The 26,925-nt window shown below is 40.4% G+C and overlaps 1 protein-coding gene across 8 annotated transcripts in view; it reads right to left on the bottom strand.

Moving 5' to 3' along the window:
- Positions 1 to 22,841, bottom strand: part of INPP1 (inositol polyphosphate-1-phosphatase) — a 32,330-nt gene extending 9,489 nt beyond the window's left edge. Inside the window, exons 1-3 of one of the 8 annotated variants that reach the window (XM_031651418.1) lie at positions 19,447 to 19,549; positions 2,414 to 2,468; positions 1,806 to 2,073 (exon numbers count right to left, since the gene is read on the bottom strand). In XM_031651418.1, coding sequence (XP_031507278.1) covers positions 1,806 to 2,009 — 204 coding nt within the window. In that variant the 5' untranslated portion in view covers positions 2,010 to 2,073; positions 2,414 to 2,468; positions 19,447 to 19,549. The other 7 variants (XM_009199297.3, XM_009199291.4, XM_003918954.5 and 4 more) reach the window with 7 other exon arrangements.
- Between the last annotated feature and the right edge of the window lie 4,084 nt (positions 22,842 to 26,925).

Genomic DNA, 26,925 nt, shown 5'->3' with positions numbered 1-26,925 from the left:
AAAAAGAAAGATTTTATTGACCAATAATTTAAGCATCAATATATAGAGTGAATAAATGGAGTCAAGTAAGGATCTTCTGTCATCTCTGTATGATCACGAAGCTTTCTGATACATTTTGCTTCTAATCCTTTCTGTAGTAAAGATAATTTTTCTCAAAATGTGTGCTAAAATTTGATACACATGATGTTCTCAGGGAACAAAAGCAAGGACATGCTTCAAATATTTGAACTCGGTCATTTGCAGATGACAAATAGCTTTAATAATGCCCACAACCACTTAGTATTCATATTATTTTGTGGAACAGTACAAATCAACAAGGGCTGGCAACCAGCCCATTCATCAAGGGCTGACAGTCTCCCAAGCCTGCTTAAAGACCGGTTCTGAGACTACAAGACAAAAGGCTCATGAAATAAAGATATTTTATACAGCTAAAATGGAATATCATTTATTTTAGCTCATGAACAAATAACCGCCTGAACTTTTTATAATGCTTTGAGGCAAATATTAGCCCATAAAAATTAATGTTGATACATTTTTAATCCAGTTGCTCAACCATCCCTTGCACCCAACTATATTGATAAGTAAAAAACAAAAATAAATTTGCTTCATTTAGTTTATTGGAGTCAGATTTCATATGACATGAAAAAGTATAGTTTGTAGAGATTTCATGATGGCATTTAGTCTCTTCACCTGTGGTCAAGATTTCACTTAAACGATTCTAAATGGTTCTCAATATTTTGAAAATTTCATAGAAATTATTCCAATATTTTATAATGCTTTCTGCCATAAAGTTCTATTCTCCCAAATGTAATGGTTACATTATCATATAAAAGGCAATATAATATTGCAAAGAATGCAGACTCTGGAGTCAGTCTTCCTGTGTTTAAAAAACTGGTCCTACCATTTACTTGCTGTGTAACCTTAGGCAAGTTACTTAACCTCTCTGTGCCTCCCTTCTTTCACCCATTACATTGTAACAGTAGTTCTTACTTCATCAAATTGTTATAAGAGCTAAATAAGTTAATATATTTAAAGACTTTAGAATAGTGGCTGGCACATAGCGTTTATAAGTGCTGCTAGTATTATTATTTCTATTTATTAACACAGTTTCTTTCTTTAGTCAGCTCCAGAAAGTTAGAGTCGCAATCATTGTTATATTAACATATTAACATGTTTATATGTTTATAACAAAGAACAATATTTTTCTACTAGAATAAAGGAGACTTTAAGTCTCCAGGTACAATCTCATAACTGAAGCAACCATTATATAAATGATGAAAGCCACAAGGTAGAACTTAATATATCAAGTTAAAAAAAAAAAAAAAAAACCGGTTACAAAGCAGTGCGCTGTCATTTCTGTTGCAATACATTGTATGGGTCATGTCCACACATACACACAGAAGGAAAATGTTATAATATTTAGCAAAGCACAGCTGTGGTTTTCTCCAGTGGTGGGACTAAAAGGGTTCTTACTTTTGCTTATTTTCCAGAAAATATGTATTATTTATTAAAAAGAAATTCATTAGTAAATGAAAGGTTCTATACTGAAGTGTATATTTCTAGGTATTAGAATTGTGAGTGATTTTTATTTTCTTATTTGATTTTCTGTATTTTAAAGATTTCCTGCAATGAACATTTTATCAATATTGTGATCATGACAAGGAGGAAAAAAATCCAGGATGTTTACCTGAATTCAAGGTGCTAGTACAATGATAGAGGTGAGGTGTAAAAGGCATGCTATTTTATGACGGGGAAAGCCACAGATGCAACTATTTTGCAATTACCTTGGCTGTGACCTTTCTTACCTTGTTCTCCATATTCTGTTTTATAACTTCCTGTACCAGTACATCAGCCAGCGTCTTGAAGTCAACTGCAAACTTCTTGTTCTTTTCTTCCTCTTTCTTTTCTTCAATCAACAGCTGGAAGAGGGCCTCCTGCTGCCTGCATGCCCGGGCAATGTTAGCAGCCTTCTCAGAGACACAGAGCAGTTCCCGGAGGATATCTGACATTTCTGAACCTTGCTTTTCAGTTGCAGCTGCTGGTGGAATTGGCACCCACCCTCTGGGCCGTCAGCTGGAAAAATACAAGAATGTGAAAGAGAAAGCAGTTCAGAGAGTGATGTCAGGGTGCCTCTGGCACTACCAACAACCCATCTGGCAGTCAACCTGGTCAGCCTGGTGAACAGCTAGTCTATATCATCTTCACATCCTCAGTGTGGAAGACTCTAGATATAATCTAAAATTTGAAGCTTATTGTTTTAAATCTTGAAAAGAAATTTACACTCTCAAAAATATACCAAAAATTAAATTCTCAGTGACAGAAAAATCTTTGAATGAAAATCTAAATTCCTAGAGAGACAGGCAGATGGACACATAAGCCCAATGCTAAAGGCAAGCCAAATTCTTGTAATGACCTTAGAATGATCACATAGGCTTAGCAGCAGTATTGAAGTAGTACTTTCTTTCACCCTGTGGGAAGAAGGGAGAAGAAATGGATGAGGACTTACGCTGTCAGTTCCAGGGCAACTTTCTTTCTTTTCTTTTTTTTTTTTTTTTTCTTTTTTGAGACGGAGTCTTGCTCTGTCACCCAGGCTGGAGTGCAGTGGCGCGACCTTGGCTCACTGCAAGCTCCACCTCCGGGGTTCACGCCATTCTCCTGCCTCAGCCTCCCCAGCAGCTGAGACCACAGGTGCCTGCCACCACACCGGGCTAATTCTTTGTATTTTTAGTAGAGATGGGGTTTCACCATGTTATCCAGGGCAACTTTCTTTTTCTTTTCTTTTCTTTTTTTTTTTTTTTTGAGATGGGAGTCTGGCTCTGTCGCCCAGGCTGGAGTGCAGCGGGGCGATCTCGGCTCAGTCCAAGCTCCACCTCTCAGGTTCACACCATTCTCATCCTCAGCCTCCTGAGTAGCTGGGACTACAGGTGCCCACCACCACACCCAGCTAATTTTTTTGTATTTTTAGTAGAGATGGGGTTTCACCGTGTTAGCCAGGATGGTCTCGATCTCCTGACCTCATGATCCACCCACCTGGGCTTCCCAAAGTGCTGGGATTACAGGCGTGAGCCACCATGCCTGGCCTGTCCAGGGCAACTTTCTAAAGTAGTAAGTACCAGACCAGCTAGCACCTTTTTTGTTGTTTTTGAGACAGGGTCTCACTCTGTCACCCAGGCTGGAGTGCAATGGTGTGAACACAGCTTATTGCAGCCTTGACCTCCCGGGCTCAAGTCATTTTCCCACCTCAGCCTCCTGAGTAGCTAGGACTACAGGTGCATGCCACCACGCCAGGCTAATTTTTGTATTTTTTGTGGAGATGGAGTTTTACCATGCTGGTCAGGCTAATCTCAAACTCTTGGGCTCAAGTGATCCTCCTACCTCAGCCTCCCGAAGTGCTGGGACTACAGGTATAAGCCACTGCGCCCAGCCTCAGATCAGCAAGCTGTGTGTCCTGCAAGACCCTGAGGTCATTCTTCGGCTAGTAGCACGAGCCATCTCATTGCCAACTCCCTCACATCCCGTTAAAAAAAAGGCCCACTATCTATGCTGCTCCTTTACCCAGTAAAAGGTTGAATAATGAGGTGAAACATGCAACTTGTTGACACTTGAAAAGTTCTGGCTTCTAGGAGTGTTGTGCTATCAGACCTTGATTATATCTGTTAGGAATTTCTTGCAATTAGGGGAGAAACAGTTCTCATTTTTAATAGCAGCTACCTCTTACTGAAAAAGCTTGAAAAATTCCTATCTCATGAGAATTACTGTGAGTATCATCAACCCTGTTTTACAGTTAAGCTGAAGCATAGCAAGGTTAAGTAACTTCAGGGTTACGGAAGGCTAAACTGCAAGGCTTGGCATTGTTCCTACACACAAGCCCAGGCTCTTTATTATCATAATACAATTTCCTTCATTAAAAGAAATTCCCTTAATAGGCCAGGTATGGTGGCTTACGCCTGTAATCCCAGCATTTTGGAAGGCCGAGGCAGGTGGATCACTTGAGGTCAGGAGTTCAAGACCAGCCTGGCTAACATGGTGAAACCCCGTCTCTACTAAAAATATAAAAATTAGCCAGGACTGGGCACAGTGGCTCACGCCTATAATCCCAGCACTTTGGGAGGCTGAGGCGGGTGGATCACCTGAGGTCAGGAATTCAAAACCAGCCTGGCCAACATGGTGAATCTCTACTTAAAAAAAAATACAAAAAATTAGCCGGACATGGTGGCCCACACCTGTAGTCTCAGCTACTCAGGAGGCTGAGGAAGAGAATCACTTGAACCTGGGAGGTGGAGGTTGCATTGAGCCGAGATTGCACCACTGCACTCCAGCCTGGGTGACTGAGCAAGACTCTGTCTCAAAACAAAAAAAAAAATTCCCTTAATGGACTCTGGGAGGCTGAGAATTAGTACAACTCTGAAGATGTGGATGCAATGGGAGTAAGATGTAATTTGTAATAGTCTTAAACAATTTTGCTAAAAAATATGTTCTCTCCTTAAGATTATAGGTCAACCACTATGAGAAAATATGTCCAGTCTCAGTAGTAATAAAAATAAAAGGGCACAAAAGCAATGAGATATCCTCTTTCACTATTGCATATGTTTTAAAGTTTACATTCCCTCTTGGAGATGTGGTGAAACAGGTGCTGATGCTCTGCTAATAGGCATGCAAACAAGTTAGGTTTCCAGAGGGCAATCTGACAAAAATGTGTCAAGATCCTTATAGATGTCACTGCCTTTAGTCAGTAACTCCAGTTTTTCCTCAATTTGTGTTAAGGCAATCAGGGTTGAGTTAAAATATTTCTGCACAAGGAGGATTAATATTACAACAAGTTGAAAATAATCTTAAATATTGGTAAAACAAAATAATATACAGTCGGTAAAATCATGTTTTTGAAGAATATTTAATAATATGGAAATATGCCAATGCACTAATGTTAAGTGGAAAAACTACTTATGACCATATATAATTTGAGAGTATGTTATCCATTTGTATTTATACACAGAGAGAAAGAGCTTGAAAGGAAGATTAGTAGGTGATGTTTTAATGGTAGTTATGACTGAGTAATGGAATCATGGATGATTTTTTAATTATGCTTTTCTATAATTTTCAAATACTCTACAGTAAATATACAGTGCTTTTATAATAATAAATTACATTTTTTAAGTGTTTTGGGGCAATTAAGTATGAAGGTCTAAGAATGTCTCAGCTCCTCGAGGCAAATGTCTAAATAAAACGAGACTGTAGTAATAATGCAAAAAGCTTTCAGGTGATAGAAAGGATCTAGTGAAAACTCAAACAAAAGCACCTGCCCGCCTAAATGCCTTTTATTTCAAGAATGAATGCTTTGTAGGAAGACTTACTTTAGTTGACTTGAATCTAAACATTAGGAAAAACAGCTGCATTAATAAAGCTGAGGCACGTTGCCTTAGAAATAATTGATGGTATATATGACATATATATGCCACAAATTATAAGTTACATATAATATACAATCACAAATATACATACATATCTCAGTATAATACATGGCCACAAAAGCATACATTCAGTAACCTTAATTTTTATTTCTTAGTAAATGTTCTGTGGTTACAAGGCAGAAGAATCAATGAATCAACAGTATCAATATAGCTTTTTATCAGCAGCATGAAGATCTCAAGGAGTCCAATTTGAAAGCTTTCAAGATACACAATATCCGCAGTGTTTATTTTATTCAAGTGTTAAAATCAATTTTTTTTTTCTTAAAAGAAACTGTATTAACTACACTGTTGAATAACCAAGAAACACTCCTTATAACACCCTAAGAACACTCAGGCAAGCTACTCACCCTGGCTACAAGCTCCAGAAATCACCACCACTCCCTTCTCTCACGCAGAAAGCTTGTCAATTTAACCCTGGTGAGTTTCAGCACAAGTGCAGCAGTAATCTGGAGTTTGCCCTCTTTGGGCCCAACCTTTATTTCCTCAATAATGACCACTCTCACCTGACCTAAGCAGCTGCTGCTTAGCCAGCACAGCAACTTGACCAATGGGAAAGAACTACTGGCTATTCACTGCAGCCCTGTAATGAACAGGTCTACAGAATTCCTCATAACACAATAATCAGGTTTTTCAGTTCCAAGGTTATCCCAGAGTTCGCTCTTCGTTTTGGCCCTAGGCAACACTGTCATATTTTGTCAAGTTCCAGGTTGAACTGCCCAGTTTCAGATTGAAACCACTTTCTCCAGCTAAGCTAATGAACCCAGCATTTGTTCAGGGCCTTTCTCCAAGGTCCTGGCTCTCCATATATCCTCAACTCAGTTCACACAGGCAGGCCACAAGCCTGAGGTGAGCATTGCACAATTCATCCTCACCTTGAATGGCTCAACTTGAAATAGTTTGTCTATGGAGAAACTGAAGGCTACATCTAATGCAGAATTTCTTCTTCCATTTTATCAATACATTTTATTAAAACTCATGGAAATTATCTTTCACATGATTTTTTAAATTTTTTATTTATTTTTTCAACTTTTATTCTAAGTTCAGGGGTACATGTGCAGGTTTGTCATATAGCTAAACCCATGTCATGGGGTTTGTTGTACAGATTCTTTCATCACTAATGGGTACTGATAATAATGGGCTTGATACCTGAGTGATGAAGTAGATGATTTTTTTAAAAGTAAGTTTACATACTCATTATTCACCTAAGACCGTTTTATTTCAACATTATACTTTAAATAAAAATTATTATAGATTTATGATTAGTAAGTTATGGCATTTACCATAATTTAATAGCCTTGACTATAGAAGAATTCCTTTTGATTAGTATTTCTCAATGGATGTTCTGAGAATTACCTGTATCAGAATTACCCAAGATGGCCTTCTAAAAAAACAGATTGCTGGACTCTACCCCAGCTTAGTGAATCAGAATCTCTGGAGACAAGGCCTAGGAATCCATATTTTTGTCAGCATCCTGTATAACTCTAAACACTGAGATTTAATAGCTCCAGTTCTCCAGGTTGCTTATTTTTCTTTACCTCTACACTGGCAATTTTGGTGGCAGCTGGCACCTGCTGGCAGGTATCTTGGTGAAACAGTATAGGTACAATGGTTTTGCTATTTGTTATTCTTGTGCAAAGATAGGTTAAAATTGAAATAGCTAACATTTACTAGGTGCTTACTATATGCCAGGCATCCTTCTAGGCACCTTACATGTATTAACTCATTTAATTCTTATATAACCTTAGGAAGTAGATACCATTATTGCCATTTTACAGATGAAGAAACTGAGGTACAAGGAGATTGTTTCCTGAAAATCACAGAGCTAGGCAGTTGTGGGACAAGATTCAAACCTAGGCAAGCTGGCAGAAGCCCACACTGTTGACCAGTATCTAGCCAATGAAATCTTTTCATCAATTATTAGCTATTAAAATAAGGGAAAATCAGTAATTGTTGGATAATAATCACAAATACATTAGTATTATAAGGTACATTATATAGCAAAAAAAAAAAAAAAAAAATACACACACACACACCCCCCTAGTTGGTATCTGTCACTAGGTTTGATCATTATACGTCACTATTTGACTTCCCTTTTACTCCCAGAAAACCCTTTTCTCCAGCTGATCTTCAGCCTCTGTTAAGGACCCTTCTGGGTAGTAAAAGCTCATCTATTACATTCCACTGATGTCTCCCTTAACTGTCATGGCATTGATGGCAGGGGAGATGCCCAATATCTAATTTTTCTGGTGTTAGTTTGTTAAGACTGGGTAGCTTAACAATAAAATCATACTTTCTCACAGTTCTGGGGGCTGGAAGTCCAAGAGCAAGGTGTCAGCAGGAATGGTTTATCCTGAGGCTTTGCTCTTTGGCTCGCAGATGGCCCCTCTCACTGTGGCCTCACCTGGCCTTTCCTCTGTAGGTGTTAATCTCTGGCATGTCTCCCTTTTCTTACAAAGACGCCAGTCAGACTGGATTAGGATCCGCCTGTATGACCTCACATAAACTTTAAAGGTCCTATCTGCAAGTACAGTCCCATTCTGAGGTACTGGGGGTTAGGGCTTCAACACGTGAATTTTGAAGGAACATAATTTAGCCCCTAACACCTCTCCTGAAAGAGAGGCCTTGGTTACCTTAGCAACCCAATCTATTAGCTGACACAATCTATTCCTTTGTTTTTTGTTTTCTGGCCAAAAGTGAAAATGGGATAGTGTTTTCTTCCCCATTTATGTGGTCAATAAGAAACATCTGTGAGGCAGTCGTTCCCACTAAGAGCTACTCACTTTAACAGCCAAGTAATTAATATTGCAGTGAGCACTGAATCTCTCATAAGCCCTGTTTTGTAACAATCCATTTCAAGTCACATTTCAGCAAAATAGGCTTAAAGAAGTTTCATTACTCCCATCTCAAACCAAATGTTTATATCTATATGTTTAACATAAAATTGTGTCGCAATGTCAGACAGAATTAGGGTCTCTTTTGCTTTTGTAGGATTGTCTAGTCCAGTTGGAGAACTACTGAAGGAATTGAAGTATGTCAGAAGGAAAAAAGGTTGTTAAGACTTTTCTTGGAAACCCAAACCACTCTACAAAGATAAATCTCGAATTTCTAGCCATTATCAGAACATCAGAGGTTTAAAAATCCTATCTGAATAATTTAGACATATTTCAGATGGGATAAACTATATAGCGGAAAACACACAGGCTTTGGAATCAGAAACACCTGGGTTCAAAACCTAACTCTGCCACTAAGTAGCTGTGTGGCATCAGGTATTTTCTTACCCTCTCTGAGACACTCTCTTCATCTTTAATATAAAGATTAATAGTTACTGTGCAGTGATGCTGTGGAGATCAAATAAGATATTTCTGGAAAAATATCACAGAGCACAGGGCTTTACACATGGCAGATAATAAATGATAGCTATGACTATGAAATACAACCTCACAGAAACCACAATCACATGTCTTAACTTGAGAAAGTAAGAGGTTGGCAAGTTTATATGGGTCACTGAAACCTTTTCTTGAAACTTACTACTCCATTAAATCCAAAGCCTGGGAACTACTTGTAATTCTCTGAGTAACCCAAATAAAGTTCCTTTATGTCGGTCAGATCTGATTGCTTCAGTTTCTGGGCATCTGGGTGGAAACTCGGGCTCCTAGAGGCTGAGACTACTCTGGCTTCATGGTAGACAATCTGTGATTGGCTTGGGAGAGCCATTTTTCTGTCAAGGGAGATATTTTGTAAGGATTATGGGGCCCAGAGTGCTCCTTCTCATGTGAAGAGCCTGGTTGTAGCAGAAGCTGGCTGTGCCCTTTGTTGTCCACAGTAACAGAAGGGTGACAACATAGATAAGGGCCTGCCACAAAACAGAACTGCTCTCTAATCAATAGGCAAGGGAGTCAAAGCACTTCTGTTGACATTTCCCTCTTCGGCAGATAATTCAACACTTTACAGAGTCCACGTTTTTGCCCATTGCATATTGACTCCACCCCACCCCCACCGTTCACATCCTGAATTCTGCCTCTCACTCATCTTCTGAGGAATGGCAATTTGAAGCTATTGTGTGGTGGCCCTGCCTGACAGCTATTGCTGCTAGGGGAAAGGGCCAAGCTTCCATGAAATATCTGGGTGTTTTACAAGAAGGTGTTTCTCATGACCTTTTCCAAGGGGGTACAGCTGGCCAGGAGTCTGTGTAGGTGGCCACATGATGGCAGTGGCCAAGGTTCTATACAGATCACACTGCTGTTGTAGGGGAAACATAGACTTCATCCACCTCTCCTTTGCTCCATACTTAAGGGCTGCCTTGGGGAGTAGTTTTAAAGATTGGAGGCTGTTTGTGCAGAAGGGACAGGGGAATGGAAGTGGGTCCACACTAAATATGGAGTGGGGCTCGCTGTGTTGTGCCACTTGCTAATGGTAGCCTCCCCTGAGATTCCTGTGAGGCCAGAGGGAAACTGTACTACAAACTACAAGCCATACTAGAGATTTGCAATACTGCCTTTTAGCTCATTGGAAACTAAATTGTTTTCCCAGTGTATAAGCCTTGTTCAACTTTCAGATATTTGACTGTCAAACATTTCTCAGGATCCAATAAATATTACAGTTTGGGACTACCTGTACTTTCTGGGTCTTATTTCATGTTGATCGGGGTGATGCTGTCATTACCTCATGGGCTCTGATTAAGTTTAGCCTTTTAGTAGCTGATTTTGCACTATCCATTTGCTCTCCTGCTCTGGGAAGATTGTACATTTGCACATGCTGCTCCCTCTGGTTGACTTGCTGCTCTTCCTGCTTTTTCTACCTAATGCTCACTCACCTTCTCAGAATCAGTTCAAGGGCAAGAAGCTTGAATAGGCACTTCATAAAAGAGGATATCCAAATGGCCAATAAACATACAGAAACACAGTCTACCATATTAGTCATCAGGAAGATGCAACTTAAAATCTCAACAGGGTGCCACTATGTATCCAGTGGAATAGCTAAAATAAAAAAGACTGAAAATTTCAAGTTTTGCTAAGGGTATTGAGCAACAGAAACTCTTATGAACTGCTGGCATGAATGAAATTGGTATAATCATTTTGGAAAACTATTTGTAATTTGTTTACTATAAGTATAATGTATGATCCAGCAATTTAATTTCCCTTGTAGATGTTTACCCAACAAAATTCATGCAGGTATGGATTAAAAGACACGTACTTGTGAGCAGCATTATTTGTAATAATCTAATATTTGTAATAACCCAAAGAACCATCAATAGTAAAATGGAATAAACTGCAGCATATTCATGTAGCGAAATGCTATACAGCAGTGAAAATGAATGAACTGTGACAATAGGCAACATGGACGCATCTCACAAAAACATGCTGTCAAGTGAAAGAAGTCAGGCACAAAAGATATATGGTTGTGCCATTTAATTTATTTAAAGCTCAAAAACAGGCAAAATGAACCTATAGTGTTGGAAATCACAATGGCGGTGATCTTGGAGAAGAAGGCGGGGTTACTGATGGCGGCACTGGTAATATTCTGGATGTGAGTGATGGTTACATGGGTGGGTTGACTTTGTGTTAATTCATTAGGCTATCTGCTGAGATTCCTAATGTTTATGTGTATATTTCTAATTCAATAAAAAGGTTTGTTTTTAAAAAATGTATGTGTAAAAGGAGGAGAATCATTTCAACTGTTGGCTCCTTCAGGAGACATTTCTGACTCCTCTTCCATCTTAGGCACCTAGGCCATGGGGGAATGGAGATGGGCCAAATCTATATCCCAGCTTTCCAACACTCAATTCATTGGTTTATTTGTCTATGCTCTGTCTGACAAGAGATTTAAATGCATGTGGTGTCTTGGGACTCGTAGTGCATAACTCAGAGGTGTTCAATAAATGTTGGCTGATGAATTTTCTCTTAACCTTGTAAATACAGAATTCATCCTTGTCACACTGTTTATTGTACTTGTATTTTATCAGCATTAGGCACACAGGCCCATATTTGTATAAAAGTCTACATATATTCCATATTCATTTACAAGAACAAACCAAGGCTGTATTTGAACAACTAGCAACTGAACCACATTTTTGGAGCACCAAATCAGAATCTAAAATTACGCCCTTTCATCTAGAGGTGACCTACCTTTAACAAGATTAATTTAATTAAATCACTCAAAATAGTAAGTTTAATTTGCTTTTATAAGAAAAGATATTAAATATGGAATATGTGAATCTTTTATTTAACCCTAACATTTCTCTCTCTTTCCTCCCTAACCTTCAAACTTCAATTCCACCTCAAATGATGATGACATACACATCACTCTAAGCTGGTCAGGCTACGCTTGCTCTATTGTGAGGCTACCAATGGACCACATTAGCCTACATTTTTGCTCACTGAAGCTGCTTAAAGCAATAGGCTACAAAGATGTCCCTTGTTCTCAAATGTTGTTCTGTAGCTTGTATATGGAAGCCTGTGCTAAAGCCGTGTTTTCCAAATCAGTTAAGAATTAATTAAGACACATTAAAAATAAAGACTTTTAGAAAGGTGAATATCAGCTGATTTTTATCCAACAATTTAAGGAAAGAGCAGGTGCAACAGTCAGCTCTACCCTCACTGGTTACTTAAGAACAGAACAGGGAGCCTTCTTCCACTAAGAGTCAACTTATATTGCCTTTTGGTAAAGTAAATTAAATGTTCGGGAAAAAATAGTTGATCTACATAATAAGTATTCTATAGTAACATACCAGTTGTATAAAGGATGAATTTTGGATACTTCTCAGAACTCATCTGAAAATTGTGAAAAAGTATTCCATTTAGAAATACTTTAAAATTTTTCCGGGCATGGTGGCTCATGCCTGTAATCCCAGCACTTTGGGAGGCTGAGGTGGGTGGATCACCTGAGGTCAGGAGTTCAAGGCCAGCCTGGCCAACATGGCAAAATCCCATCTCTGCTAAAAATAGAAAAACTAGCCAGGCATGGTAGTGCATGCCTATAATCCCAACTACTCAGGAGGCTGAGGCAGGAGAATCGTGTGAGCCTGGGAGGCGGAGGTTGCAGTGAACCAAGATCACACCACTGCACTCTAGCCTCGGTGACAAAGTGACCTCTGTCTCAAAAAAAAAAAAAAAGTTTGATAGCGACCTTATTTTTTAGACTCCCTTTTCCATAGTTGGAAGTATTTTCACTAAGGAGAAATTTTGTTCAGTTAGATATTTTTCTATCTGCTGTGTTCCAACTACAGTATATGCTTAAGTTTTTGTATGCTAAGAGATGTTTCTAGAACCCTGGTGTCACAAATGAAACCTGAAATCAGATAGTATATAAATAGAAGCAGATTCAGTATAACTATCTTAACTATCAGAAAGAATAATTTTTTTTTTTTTTTTTAGACGGGGTCTTGCTCTGTCCCCAGGCTGGAGTGCTGTGGTGCAATCTTGGCTCATTGCAAGCTCTGGTTCCCGGGTGCACGCCATTCTCCTGCCTCAGCCTCCCAAGAAGCTGGGACTACAGGCACCCGCCACCACGCCCGGCTAATTTTTTGTATTTTTTAGTAGAGACGGGGTTTCACCATGTTAGCCAGGATGGTCTCGATCTCCTGACCTCGTGATCCACCCGTCTCGGCCTCCCAAAGTGCTGGGATTACAGGCTTGAGCCACCGCGCCCGAAAGAATAAATTTTTTAAAAATACAAATTTGATGCATAATTCAAGGCAGAAAAAAAGATCAAATGTATGATTTGTAGCAAGAATATTTTCCAATGGAATATTATTTATAGTTTTGATCATTGCTAATCAGAATCTAGAATCTTATTAATTTATTTTTATTTTTCAGACAGGGTTTCACTTCCATCACCCAGGCTACAGTGCAATGGTACAATCTCCGGCTCACTGCAACCTCTGCCTCCCAGGCTCAAGTGATTCTCCCGCCTCAACCTCCCAAGTAGCCGGGACTGCAGATGCATGCCACCACACCTGGCTAATTTTTGTATTTTTAGTAGAGATGGGTTTCACCATGTTGGCAAGGCTGGTCTCAAACTCCTGACCTCAGGTGATCTGCCCACCTCGGCCTCCCAAGGTGCTGGGATTATAGGCGTGAACCACCACAGCTAGCCTTAATCTTCAATCTATTTTGAATGTAACATTTTTCATTAATTAAGGAAGATTCCCAATTCAATTTATCTTTCCTTTAGAACTCATGCCATACTAATTGGAGGCACCAGCTCCTTTAACACTTACTATTTATTGTCTGGATGGGCCTGGATGGGCCTGGATGGGCCTGCAGGGTATGCGGTAGAAAGAGCCTTGCTTAGGACACAGGAGAGCTGGTTCTGTTCTTAGGCTCTGTTTTGCCAATCAGGTATGTAAACTCGGCCACACGATATAAGCTCTGAAGGACTTGTTTTCCCCATTTTGTAAACATAAAAAAGGAAAAGAAAAGCAGGGGCAGAGAGGTTGGATTGGATGATTTCTATGGACTGTTCCTGTTCAAAACTTCTCTGTTTTTTATATCTACTTTCCATATAAACGAGATTGGGAAATATTATTCAGCCATAAAAAGAAAGGAAATTCTGATACATGCTACAACATGGATGAACCTTGAAGACATTATGGTACGTGAATAAGCCAGACTGAAAAGGACAAATACTCTATGATTCCACTTATATGAAGTACTCAGAATGTCAAATTCGTAGAGCCAGAAAGTAGGATGGTGGTTACCAGGGCTGGGAAGAGAGGGTAGAGTCATTGTTTAATGGGTATAGAGTTTTTGTTTGGGATGATGAAAAAGTTCTGGATGTGAACAGTGCTGATAGTTGCATAACAATGTGAATGTACTTAATGCCACTGAGTTGTAATTTGAAAATGGTTAAAATGGTAAATTTGATATTAGGTATCTTTTACCACAATTTTTTTTAAAGAAAAATTATAGGTTCAAAGAAATGCACATTTCAAAAGCTTTTAATGTTTATCATCTACATAATAAGGGCATAATAAATATTCGTTGACTTATATTTTAAAAAACAAGTTGGGGTAGTGGTAGGAAAATTAGGTTTAAAGAAGGGCACTAGGCTATTTGTCTTTGATTTCATACAGCAACCACACCGGCGTTTTGTTTTGTTTTGTTTTTGAGATGGAGTCTCACTCTGTTGCCCAGGCTGGAGTGCAGTGGCATGATCTTGACTCACTGCAACCTGCGCCTCCCAGGTTCAGCGATTCTCCTGCCTTAGCCCCCCTGCTAGCTGGGATTACAGGCATGCGCTACCATGCCTGGCTAATTTTTATATTTTTAGTAGAGACCAGGTGTCACCATATTGGCCAGGCTGGTCTCGAACTCCTGACCTCAGGTGATCCACCCGCCTTGGCCTCCCAAAGTGCTGGGATTACAGGCATGAGCCACTGCGCCCGGCCTCCATCCTCATTTTAAAAGTTGCTGATAATGAAAAATGATGGCATCAACTTACTATGCTTTCCTTAAGCAATATTAAAAGAAGAATTTTCTTTGGTCACTTGAATTTAACCCCTTCGATATGAATTATCACTTTCATTTGCATTGAGCAAAGCCTACCATTGTCACTTTAGAGGAAAAGGGCAAGTTTAAACATCTATTGGTAAAGCTGGCAAATACTTAAATTAATTTAAACATGGATAATTAATTTAGTGTATTTTAAATATTTAGTTGGTTAAAAATAAAAACAAATGAGCAAATAACACACACTCTCCATCCCCCCCCCCAAAAAAAGGAGAAAAAAAAAAAAGGAATGTAAAGAGGAAGAAAGAAAAGGAAAATAAATTCTGACATTTTTCCATTGTGGTAACTCATCTTGTCAAATTATTTTATAGGTATTTACTATTCCATTTTGTTAATTTTTTATATATAATTGACCAAGTTTTATGGCCAAGTAAAATTTTTTTTTCTTTTTTGAATGGGGTTGGGAGTCATTTTCTAAAAAGCTACAAATAAGGAGCCAGGTGTGGTGGCTCATGCCTGTAATCCCAGCACTTTGGGAGGCCAAGGTGGGTGGATTAAGAGGTCAGGAGATCGAGACCATCCTGGCTAACACAGAGAAACCCCATCTCTACTAAAAATACAAAAAATTAGCCTGGCGTGGTAGCAGGCATCTGTAGTCCCAGCTACTTGGAAGGCTGAGGCAGGAGAATCACTTGAACCCGGGAGGCAGAGGTTGCAGTGAGCCGAGATCGAACTACTGCACTCTGGCCTGGGCGACAGAGTGAGGCTCCGTCTAAAAAAAAAAAAAAAAAAAAAAAAAAAAGAAAGCTAAAAAAAAAAAGAAAGCTACAAATAAGGTATTCAAATTTGCATGCCTGCCTTACCTGTATTTAATCAGGTACATGGAAAAGGTAACAAATAAATCTATAATATGAAAGAAATTAGGCTGAGTGCAGCAGCTCACACCTGTAATCCCAGCACTTTGGGAGGCTGAGGCAGAAGGATGTCATGAGCCCCCAGGAGTTTGAGACCAGCCTGGGCAACATAGTGGGACTCCATTTTTACAAAATTTTAAAAATTAGCTGGGATGGTGGCACGTGCCTGTAGTCCCAGATACTCGGGAGGCTGGAGTGGGAGGATTGTTTGAGCCTGAGAGGTAAAGGCTGCATGAGCCATGATCACACCACTGTACTCCAGCCTGGATGACAGAGTGTGACCTTTTCTCAAGAAAAAAAGAAAAAAAAGAAAGAGAAATTATTAGGTACAATATTTTGCTGTGGATACTAGTTACAGTAATCTGCATTAGTCATCCATTAATAAAATGCTCTTATCACATTCCAGAACTTGAATTAATATTACATACCACATAAAAAAGACAAAAATATGTTTGCTAAATTTGATCAGCAGAAAGTTGACCAGAAAAAAATATAAAAGTTTCAGATTGCCTAAATGAGTGGCATCATCATATTAATAAAATCATAGTTTCCATATTTGAACATTTTATGTACAGGAGTCCTAATAAGTTGTATCAACTATTCATTCCAACAATAATCATTTCCCACCTGCATTTCCCAAACTCACCTTTTTTTGTTGTTGTTGACTACTTTAAAATTTTATCATTTTTGTCTATTTGAAATATCTCCTTTCTCTTAGAAATTCTAATCCAGGAAGTCTCAAGTTGCAATCTGGGAATCTTTTAAACCACTTTTATACTCTACCCACTCCCCCACTTGCCTACTACCCTGAGGAATTTTACAATCAGACAAGTTTGAGAAACAGTACGCAACATCAATCACAGGAGATGGGAAACAGAACTTTTATTTTATTTTATTTATTTATTTTTTTTTTTTTTTTTTTTTGAGACGGAGTCTCGCTCTGTCGCCCGGGCTGGAGTGCAGTGGCCGGATCTCAGCTCACTGCAAGCTCCGCCTCCCGGGTTTACGCCATTCTCCTGCCTCAGCCTCCCAAGTAACTGGGACTACAGGCGCCCGCCATCTCGCCCGGCTAGTTTTTTGTATTTTTTAGTAGAGACGGGGTTTCACCGTGTTCGCCAGGATGGTCTCGATCTTCTGACCTCGTGATCCACCCGTCTCGGCCTCCCAAAGTGCTGGGATTACAGGCTTGAGCCACCGCGCCCGGCCTGGAACTTTTATTTTTTAAATTTTAACTTAATTTTTATTTTTTGAGATGAAGTCTCACTTTGTCACCCAGGCTGGAGTGCAGTGGCACAATCTGGGCTCACCGCAACCTCTGATTCCTGGGTTCCAGGGATCCTCCTGCCTCAGCCTCCTGAGTAGCTGGGACTACAGGTGCTTGCTACCACACCTGGCTAATTTTTGTATTTTTACTACAGACGGGGGCTTCACCATGTCAGCCTGGCTGGTCTCGAACTCCTAACCTCAAGTGATCCACCCGCCTTGGCCTCCCAAAGTGCAGGGATAACAGGCGTGAGCCACCATGCCAGCCAGAGCCTTTATGTCTAAGCTCTCAGCCAAACAAACACATTAACATAGTTTTATTAACTTCATTACAAGATTCAAAGTATCTTAACAAGAACATTCATAAGGACTCACATCTGGCAAAAGTGCTTATATATACCATCCTCACCTTTAAAAAATGAAGATGACATTTGTTTTCATTGATCACTTTATATAACATAATTATCTTTTAAGCAATTTCTGTATAACATGAAATAGAATGAGACATTTTCTAATTGTTATTAGAGACAGAATTAAAAAGTAAAATAAATATATAATAACCTTTATAACTTTTGTCTCACAGGCCTAAGTCAAACAAGAAATTATCTTTTCATTTTTTTCAGGACTATAACAAGTAAAGCTATAATTTAAATCTATAATAAAGTATATCATTTTAAAGGGCATTAGTGAAAGCTGCAATTTCCAAGCAAGTGGTGGTTTAGTTCAAAAGCTTGAAAAGTGGTAGCTTATTCTACACAAAAAGTACAGTGTAACTCTATGTATTTGACATAATTCTCTTCATGACTAAGAGCTAACTTCAAAAGTAGTATAAAAATCCATAAAAACTTAAAAATAAAGTGGGCTCTACATAAGAATGGAAACAAATATCTGTATTGAAAAAATGAATTTTTCCATTGCCTTTATTTTTTCCCTTATGTTCTCTATTTTAAAAGGTAAGAATGAGCCGGGCGCGGTGGTTCACGCCTGTAATCCCAGCACTGTGGAAGGCCGAGGCGGGCGGATTACGAGATCAGGAGATTGAGACCATCCTGGCTAACACGGTGAAACCCCATCTTTAATAAAAATACAAAAAAAAAAAAAAAAAAAATCAGCCGGGCGTGGTGGTGGACGCCTGTAGTCCCAGCTACTCAGAGGCTGAGGCAGGAGAATGGCGTGAACCTGGGAGGCAGAGCTTGCAGTGAGCCAAGATCGTGCCACTGCACTCCAGCCTGGGCGACAGAGTGAGACTCCGTCTCAAAAAAAAAAAAAAAAAAAAAGGGTAAGAATGAGATCACTTAGCTAATACACCAGTCAAGAGTAGTTCAGTGGATTACTTTCATCCTTATACTATTATCAAGTTGAGCAGGGCTGATCCTTATCAACTTTTCTGGCTTCAAAGCTAGGAATCAGAGTAAAAGGGCTAAAAAATCTTTTACTCAACAGATGGGATCCACTTAAGTGGTCTGTCCATACTTTGAACCCACTGTTCTTTTGAAGTGAACACCATCATACAGTGGGCAAACTTCTGCTTATTCAACACTTTAAAAATAGCTTTAAAACGAGAAATCTCCAAAAAACACGCCGTGGTTTCTTATAAGTGGTTTTCATAGGTGCACTAAAGTAAGCGTTTCCTTTCACACTCTGCGCCTAACCGTCTACATGATAGGGCCAAACCCAGGTTAAATATTTTTTTCCAGCTACCACTCTGGACACACCAACTAATTATGCACGCCTCATAAAACCACCTTTCAAAATGCAGAGAGAATTAACAGCAAGGAAGTAAAGATTTTTCTAAATATAGTCTCATCATGTTTATTTTACACTCATCAAGTAGGTCACTGGAGGTAGCCGGCAGCTAGGGACACTCAGAAGCATCTCTCAAAGCCAAGGGTGAGACCAAGAGGCCACTGACAGCTGCGCCATCTACCTGTTGCAGCTGGGCCACTGCTCTGGACAACTGTCAGACCAGCTTCTTCGTCCTACAAATGCTAATGATTAGATTTTTTTTAATCGTTGTTTGCCACCCTTTCTTCCCGCCCCCTATCCCCTTCGGGCCGCTCCGGCAGGGCCAAGGGCGCCGCGGGACTCGCGAGCTCCTCTCTGCGCTGGCTGCAGCGGCGATGCCGGGCATGCCTGGCCCGGCCGGGCCAGGTCCGGGGCGGCCTCGCTGCCGGGGCAGGGACCTCGCAGGCCGGCGCGCAGAGGCGAGGAGCCCTCCCGGCGCCATCGACTCACCTACCCGCGGAGAGGCGACGGCGCGCGCCGCTCACCAGCGCGGGGCCCAGATCCGAGAAGGAGGGGCAGCGGCGCGGGGACCCGGTGGCGGGTGGCGTAAGGAGGAAAACGTATTACCTAAGCAGGGGATGCGGACAGAGCAGGAGGCAGCAGCCTTTCCCTCGAGAAACGGAAGCGGCGGGGGAGGAGAGCAGGAGGAGTGGGAGGAGGAGGCGCGGCTCGGGCGTGAGGTTAGGCTAGGGGTGCTGGGCTTGCGGCCGCACGCGTGGCCAGAGGACGAGGGCTGGAGAGGACGGTGGAGGTCACGCGAGCGAAGGCGAAGCCCGGGCGACGCGCGGTCCCGCTCGGCTCGGCACCGGATCCGAGCTCTGCCTGAGCCAGGCCTCCGCCTCCGCCTCCGCCTCCGCCTCCGGCTTTCCCGCGGCACCGCGGCGTGGAAACGCGCGCTGCCGCCTCGGGGCTCCCGGGACGCGCGGGCCCCCCACGCCTGCCCTAGCCGGGCGTCCGCGACGTCACAAGTGGAGCGCGATGATTCAGAGGGAGGGCCAAGAAGGGAAGGGCTCTGGGGTCTGCTTGGCCACGGCTGCTGCTTCCTTGTCGCCGCCCACGAATTCACTTTTAAATCCTCCTCCTCCATTCATCTGTACTCTCATAGGGGACTGCGGGTTTGACAGATGGGTTGGCAGCTGTGAAGATGGACTTCCTGCCAGTGGTATCCGGGTCCCACTGTTCTAATGGAAATGCCAGGTGTACTGGATGTTCCTCAAGCCACAGCAGTGTCTCTGGGCCTTACCGCTTAAGAAGTGGGCCTCGGGTCACCCGGACAGGAAGCGCATCAAGGGTGGGGAACTCATCTCTCTCCAGCCTTTGATGCTGTGATACTCAGTGTGCCTTAAGGATGGTTTGGGTTTTGAACCGTAGAGGGAGGTAGGAATGGGTGTTGGTGGGCGGGGTGGGGGTGGGGGAATAGAAACCTTAAAAAGGCAACACAAAGCTTTTAAGTAGAAGAGGCCAAGCAGTCTCGCCCAGAAGCTGATGTTTGTGAATGCACTGGGCCTTCTAAAGCGGCGCTTCGCACACCTTTTTACTTCTTGGCACAGGTAGGAAAGGATGATATTACAAGGCTCAAAATGAGGGTAAATAGAAGAGGCTGCTCCTGCAGAAGGCGAATGGGCCCTTGCACCTGGAGGACTGAGAAGACCCATGCTGTGTCTGCATCCCTGTCATTCGTTTCATGGCATCCAGTTGGGAAGCTCTGCTTAAAGCTCTATCTGGCACGTTTTCTTAGCTATATTTTTCCACACTAGCTGAGACTGCCTCACTGAGTTGTCAACACTTGGTCCTCTTCAGCAGTGAGGAACCACCAAGACACGAGGCTGGGGCAGTACTCAACTTGGCAAACTCCAGGAAACGGTGCTTAAAACGTTTGGCTTCTTGAATGGAACTCATGGTACTGCTCCCAGCCTGCTCCTGGGGTCTCCAACTTGACACAGTTTCTCCCCGCATCCTCTCACCCTTCTCTGGCTTTCACTCCCTAGCAAGTGGGCTGCTTCTACTTTCTTTCTCGCATTCATTTCTTAGGTCCATTCTCAGAGCAGGTTAGGGTTACTGTTCAATTAGCCTCATAATCATATCTATGATGGCAAAATCAAGAAACAATTTAAACATGATTCTTAAAAGTAAGGAGATAAATACCAGAGACATAGACGGTGAAAGAATTTGCCTCTAGGAAGCAGGAATTCAAATTTTGGGAAGGCAGGGTGGAGCAAGGGATATGAATCTAGTACATTTTCTTTTCTTTTCTTTCTTTTTCTTTTTTTTTTTGAGGTAGAGTGTCTGTTGCCCAGGCTGGAGTGCAGTGGCATGATCTTGGCTCACTGCAACCTCTGCCTCATTGGTTCAAGCGATTCTCCCACCTCAGCCTCCCTAGTAACTGGGATTACAGGCGCCTGCCGTGCCCAGCTAATTTTGTATTTTTAGTAGAGATAAGGTTTCACCATGTTGGCCAGGCTGGTCTCGAACTCCTGACCTCGGGGGATCCGCCCACCTCAGTCTTCCAAAGTGCTAGCATTACAGGCGTGAGCCACTGCACCTGGCGGAATCTAGTCCATTTTCCACTTTGCTACCACACTTCTGGAGGGTTTCTTGCTTGCTTAAAAGCTTTCATTGGCTCCCAATCTCTGATAATATCAAGAGCAAGTTCCTAAGCAATTCATTCAAGGTCAATCACTCCTCAATATTACACCTCATTTTACTACACCACATCTAGTTTCCTGAATATGCAAACAGATTTCATACATTTGCACCTTTATACATGTTATTGCTTTTGCCTGGGAGAGCATTCTCTTGCTGCTATAATAATAGCTAATGACACTGTGCTAAGTGCTTTCTGCGATTTATAACTGTTGATTCTTACATCAACCCTATGGTAAATGTTACTGTTATCTCCATTTTATAAACAAGAAAACTAAGATTTAAAGAGTTTAAGAGATTTGCACAAATATATAGTATGTGGTGAGGCTAAATTTGAACCCAGCAATCTGACTCCAAGACTAATGTAATGTTACCTATTCATCCTTCTAAAACGTTTCCCAGACACTAAATTTGAACAGGATTAAAAGATTTACATGTTTTTAAGTCTTAAAAGGGCAAGGAGAAAATACATGTGAATTGCTTTTAATCTCAAACTAAGCTTGAAACAAAGGCTGAAATTACAAAGGAAAAGTGACAAATCTGACTGTTGAACTTTTAACTTCTTTTATCTAAAAAACAAAAACAAAAAAAACTCCATAGAATAAAATTTAAAAACAAGTAAAAATTATAAAAAATCTGCAATATACATGAAAGATAAGCGTAACATTCTTATTAAAGAGGACTTAGAAAGAAAAAGTAACCTCTTAAAAATGAGCAAAATGCAAATTCGTTATCAGGAGAGAAAATGTAAATGGCCAAACATTTTTAAGAGAAGTGAAAACTGAAAACGATAACGCACCATCAAATTGAGAATAAAATAATACTCAGAGCTAGTAATTTTGGCCAGTGACCCTTGGGGTAGGACGTGTAGCAACTGAAAAAAACTCAGACATTACTGAGAAGGGTATAAATTGGCTCAACAATTCTGGAGAGCAATTTGACAGAATGTAGTGAAAGCCTCAAAAATGTTCACACACTTTGACTCAAAAATTACATTCCTGGAAATTTATAATGCAAACATTTTCTATAAAAGGTCAGATGGCAAATACTTTGTGCTTTGAAGGCCACATCTGTCTCTGTTGCTTTTCTTCTGTGTGTATGTTTAAAAACTGCCCTCCCCCCCCCCCCCCGACCCTTGTTAGGCCGTTCTTGCATTCCTATAAAGAAATACCTGAGGCTGGTTAATTTAAATAAAAAGAGGTTTAACTGGCTCACGGTTCTGCAGGCTGTACAGGAAGCATAATGGCATCTGCTTCTGGGGAGGCCTCAGGAAGCTTCCAATCATGCTGGAAGGTGATGGGGAGCAGGTGTCTCACATGGTGGGAGCAGGAGCAAGAAGGAGTTGGAGGGAGGGGGGAGGAGCCACATAAACAATGAGATCCCTGTGAACTCAGAGTGAGAGCACACTTATCACCAAGGAGATGGCCCAAGCCATTCATGAGTGATCCGCCCCTATGATCCAAACACCTCCCACCAGGCTCCACCTCCAAAACTGGGGAGTCTATCTCAACATGAAATTTGAATGGGACATCCAAACTATATCACCCCCAAAATGTAAAATCTCATCACAGTACATTTGGTAATGGCCAAAAGAGAAACCAAACTAAATGTCTGAGAATAAAAATTAGTTACAACTAGATACACGGTGGCAAGTTTTTAAAAAGTGTTAAAATTTTAAAATGTTGGAGAGTGGTATCTATTGCATAAAACAGTATTTATGATTTATTAAGTGGAAAATACAGTTTACAGAATAATATGGTGTGATCCCCAAAACAACATAATCATGTGTATATAAGTGCATAGAAAAAAATCTGGAAAGATACAAACAGATATTTATAGTGCTCTAGGGCAGGGGATGGAATTGTAGATATTTGTTTTTTGTTTTATGTATGTGTTTCCCATAATGAAATGTATTGTTTATATAATTAGCAAAAATATAAGAAACTTTGCTTGGGGGACAACAAAGCACCTCATTTGTTAATTTGGGAAAATCTTTTATTACAATCTGTGTAAGTAGTTGGTTGCTCTCTCTTCTGTACTCTCCGATTACATAATGGTCTTCTGAGCACTTTTATTTAATTGCAGAATGGTTAATATCATTATTTAGTTAAGGTTTCCTCTATTATCGAACATCTGAGTTCCCAGTACAGTAGTTTCCCCTTATCTGTGGTTTTGCTTCCGAAGTTTCAGTTAGGATCAACCAAGATCTGAAAATGTTAAATGAAAAATTCCAGAAAGTAATAAAGTACTTCTTTTAAGTGAAAAGGCGAAAGTTTTTGAATTAGTAAGGAAAGAAAAAAATCCTTATGCTGAGGTCGCTAAGATCTATGATAAGAATGAATCTTCCACCTGTGAAATTGTGAAGGAAAAAGAAATTCATGTTAGTTTTGCTGTTGTACCTCAAACTGCAAAAGTTATGGCCACAGTGTATAACTTTTATTAAAATATATTTGTATAACTGTTCTATCTTATTTCACTTTTCTGTTTTATTTTTAGAGACAGGGCTTCATTCTGTCACCCAGGCTGGAGTGCAGTGGTGCAATCATAGCTCACCACACCTCAAACTTTTTGGCTCAAGTGATCTTCCTGCCTCAGCCTCCCAAGTAGCTGGGACTGCAGGTGTGCATCACCACGCCCAGCTAATTTTTTAATTTTTTGTACAGATGGAGTCTTACTCTGTTGCCCAAGAACTCCTGGCCTCAAGTAATCTTCCCGCTTCGGTTTTCCAAAGAGCTGGGATTACAGGCATGAGCCACTGTGCCTGGCTATTCTATTTTATTAGCAGTGATTGTTGTTAATCTCTCATTGTGCCTTATTTATATTAATAACTTAAACTTTATCATAGATAGGTATGTATAGGGAAAAAACATCGTATACATAGGGTTCAGTACTATCGGCAGTTTCAGATATCCATGAGGGGTCTTGGAACGTATCCCCCAGAGATGAGGGGGCACTTGTATTTCACTGTTATAAGTATGCTGGTTATTCTCCATTTGTTGTCTTCTAGTGCCATCTTCAGCTCTTCTCTGCTAGACTCTGTGCCTCAGAAGGTGGAATTTTTCATAAACGATTCCAGCTGGGGTCTCATGCCAGTTGGTTTTGACCAATGTGTAACACCATCAGTAGCTTGGAGGATGGAAAAGGAAAAAAGGTTAGGATATGTCTCACCACCTCTTTTCCTGCTTCTGGCTGGGTTCTGGTGGTGGCTTTGTCCCTCGAAGGCTCCTCCTGCAAGGCAGCCCTGCTCCACTGTGCCAGCCTTCACTGGGCTCTACTAACATGATTCCCTTCCCTTATTTCTTCAGGCCTAGCTGTGCTAACTCCTGGGTACCTCCATGTTTCTTGTTGTTTCCTTTCATCTAACCCTGACCCTAACTTCTATAAATAGTTCCCTCAGTAAAATCTCTTCAGCTGAAACATCTGAGTGGAAATTGTTCCTGTTATGACAGACGAAATATATCAAAGGACACAGTTGATCGTCATGGAACACAAATCTTTTATCCTTATTGCAACAGGCCCTGGATATTTTCAGATTTTATATCCGAGCTTTTGACTATTTGCAAGGTAATTATAGAGTGATTTACACATTTCCTGAAACAGGGATTTAAATTAATGCTGTGAGGCCGGTGTTTGGGATTATAACACTCTGACTACTCTCCACTTCTCCGGTAGTTTTTGAGAAGTAACGCTCCATTGCATTTTATTGAAGAAATTACATATACCGTACAGTGGTGTCCACATTTTGATGTTTTCAGTGGAATCTTTAAGAAAAAAGTTCTTACATGTAATCTAACATAAAAATTAGATAAATGCCAAATTGCTCTGGTTGAGGCAGCATTGGAGAAACCTTCTTCCTGTCTTTGAAGCCGACTTTGGGATGCCTCTGCAGAACCCCAGGGCTCCTTGGAACACAGTGTGAAAACAGACATTTGGAAAATCCAAGAGTCTGGAAGATATACCCTTCCTAAATATCAAGTGTCATATCTCTTTAGGTTAGATTCCTAGAATTTCAGTTGACAATATGATTTTACCTATTCAAGACACTCTTCACTGTGAAGGATATGGCCCATCTTATTACTGCATCTGTCACCACATACACAATGCCAAAAAAACCTCTCCTGACTTCTCAACATACCTTCAATTGCATTTTCATTACTGAAAGAATGTTTTCCCATGTCTCTTGGCCATTAATATTTCCCCTTCTCCTCCACCACCTTCTACATTTTTTTAGTCATATTTTCATGTTTGACCATTTCTCAATTCATCAATACATAATAATTCCTTGTATTATGTTCTGATCATTATGCTAACAGTCTAAATAATGAACAATACATTATGTCTGTGCTTTCATGATGTCCACAGAGTAGCAATATTGTAGTCTTACTATTTACCTTGTTTAATCCAATTAACAATTGAATTAATCATTTGTCACAACCTTTATTCACATTTGTTGCAAATACTTTTTCTTAGTTTGCCTTCTAATTTTACATGTTTTTATTATTTACAAAATTTAAAAAGTTTTTATTTAGTCAAATCTCTGGATTTTTTTTATTGTTTATATGCCTGAGATTCTTTTAAACCAAAGATCAAATCAATATTCATCTATATTTCCTCAAATTTTTTTTACTATTTACTATTTACGTTTTATTGAGCAAACATTTTTTCCCACGATTCTGTGATGATTGATGTATCATAAATTAACTTCTTTTATGTGCTAGGCCATATTTCTGGATCCTCTATTTAGTTTCATTCATCCTTCTTTGGATTACTGTGTCCATGGCATAGCATTTTAATAACAGTAGGGTAATTTCCTGCTCAAATTCACTTTTTCAAAATATTTTTAGTATTTATACCTTGAGGTGAAATGTATTTACTCTTTTCAAGTGACTTGTGTCTGTTTATAAAAGTAATGCATTGCACTATTCACAATAGCAAAGACATAGAACCAACCCAAGTGTTCATCAATGATAGACTGGATACAGAAAATGTGGTACATATGCATTATGGAATACTATGCAGCCGTAAAAAGGAATGAGATCATGTCCTTTGCAAGGACATGGATGAAGCTGGAAGCCATCATCCTCAGAAAACTAACACAGGAACAGAAAACCAAACACCTTATATTCTCACTCATAAGTGGGAGTTGAACAATGAGAACACATGGACACAGGGAGGGGAACAACATACATCAGGACCTGTGGGGGGGGGGGGCGTTGAGAGGAGGGAGAGTATCAGGACAAATAGTTAATGCATGTGGGGCTTAAAACCCAGGTGACAGGTTGATAGGTGCAGCAAACTACCATGGCACACATATACCTATTTAGCAAACCTGCGCGTTCTGCACATATATCCCAGAACTTGAAGTAAAAGTAAATAAATAAATAAATGAGTAATGCATTATGA

The sequence above is a fragment of the Papio anubis genome, chromosome 10 (assembly GCF_008728515.1).
Source record: "Papio anubis isolate 15944 chromosome 10, Panubis1.0, whole genome shotgun sequence".
Lineage (NCBI taxonomy): Eukaryota > Metazoa > Chordata > Mammalia > Primates > Cercopithecidae > Papio > Papio anubis.
Note: the sequence above shows the minus strand (reverse complement) of the source record. Positions and strands in the feature narration are given on the sequence as shown.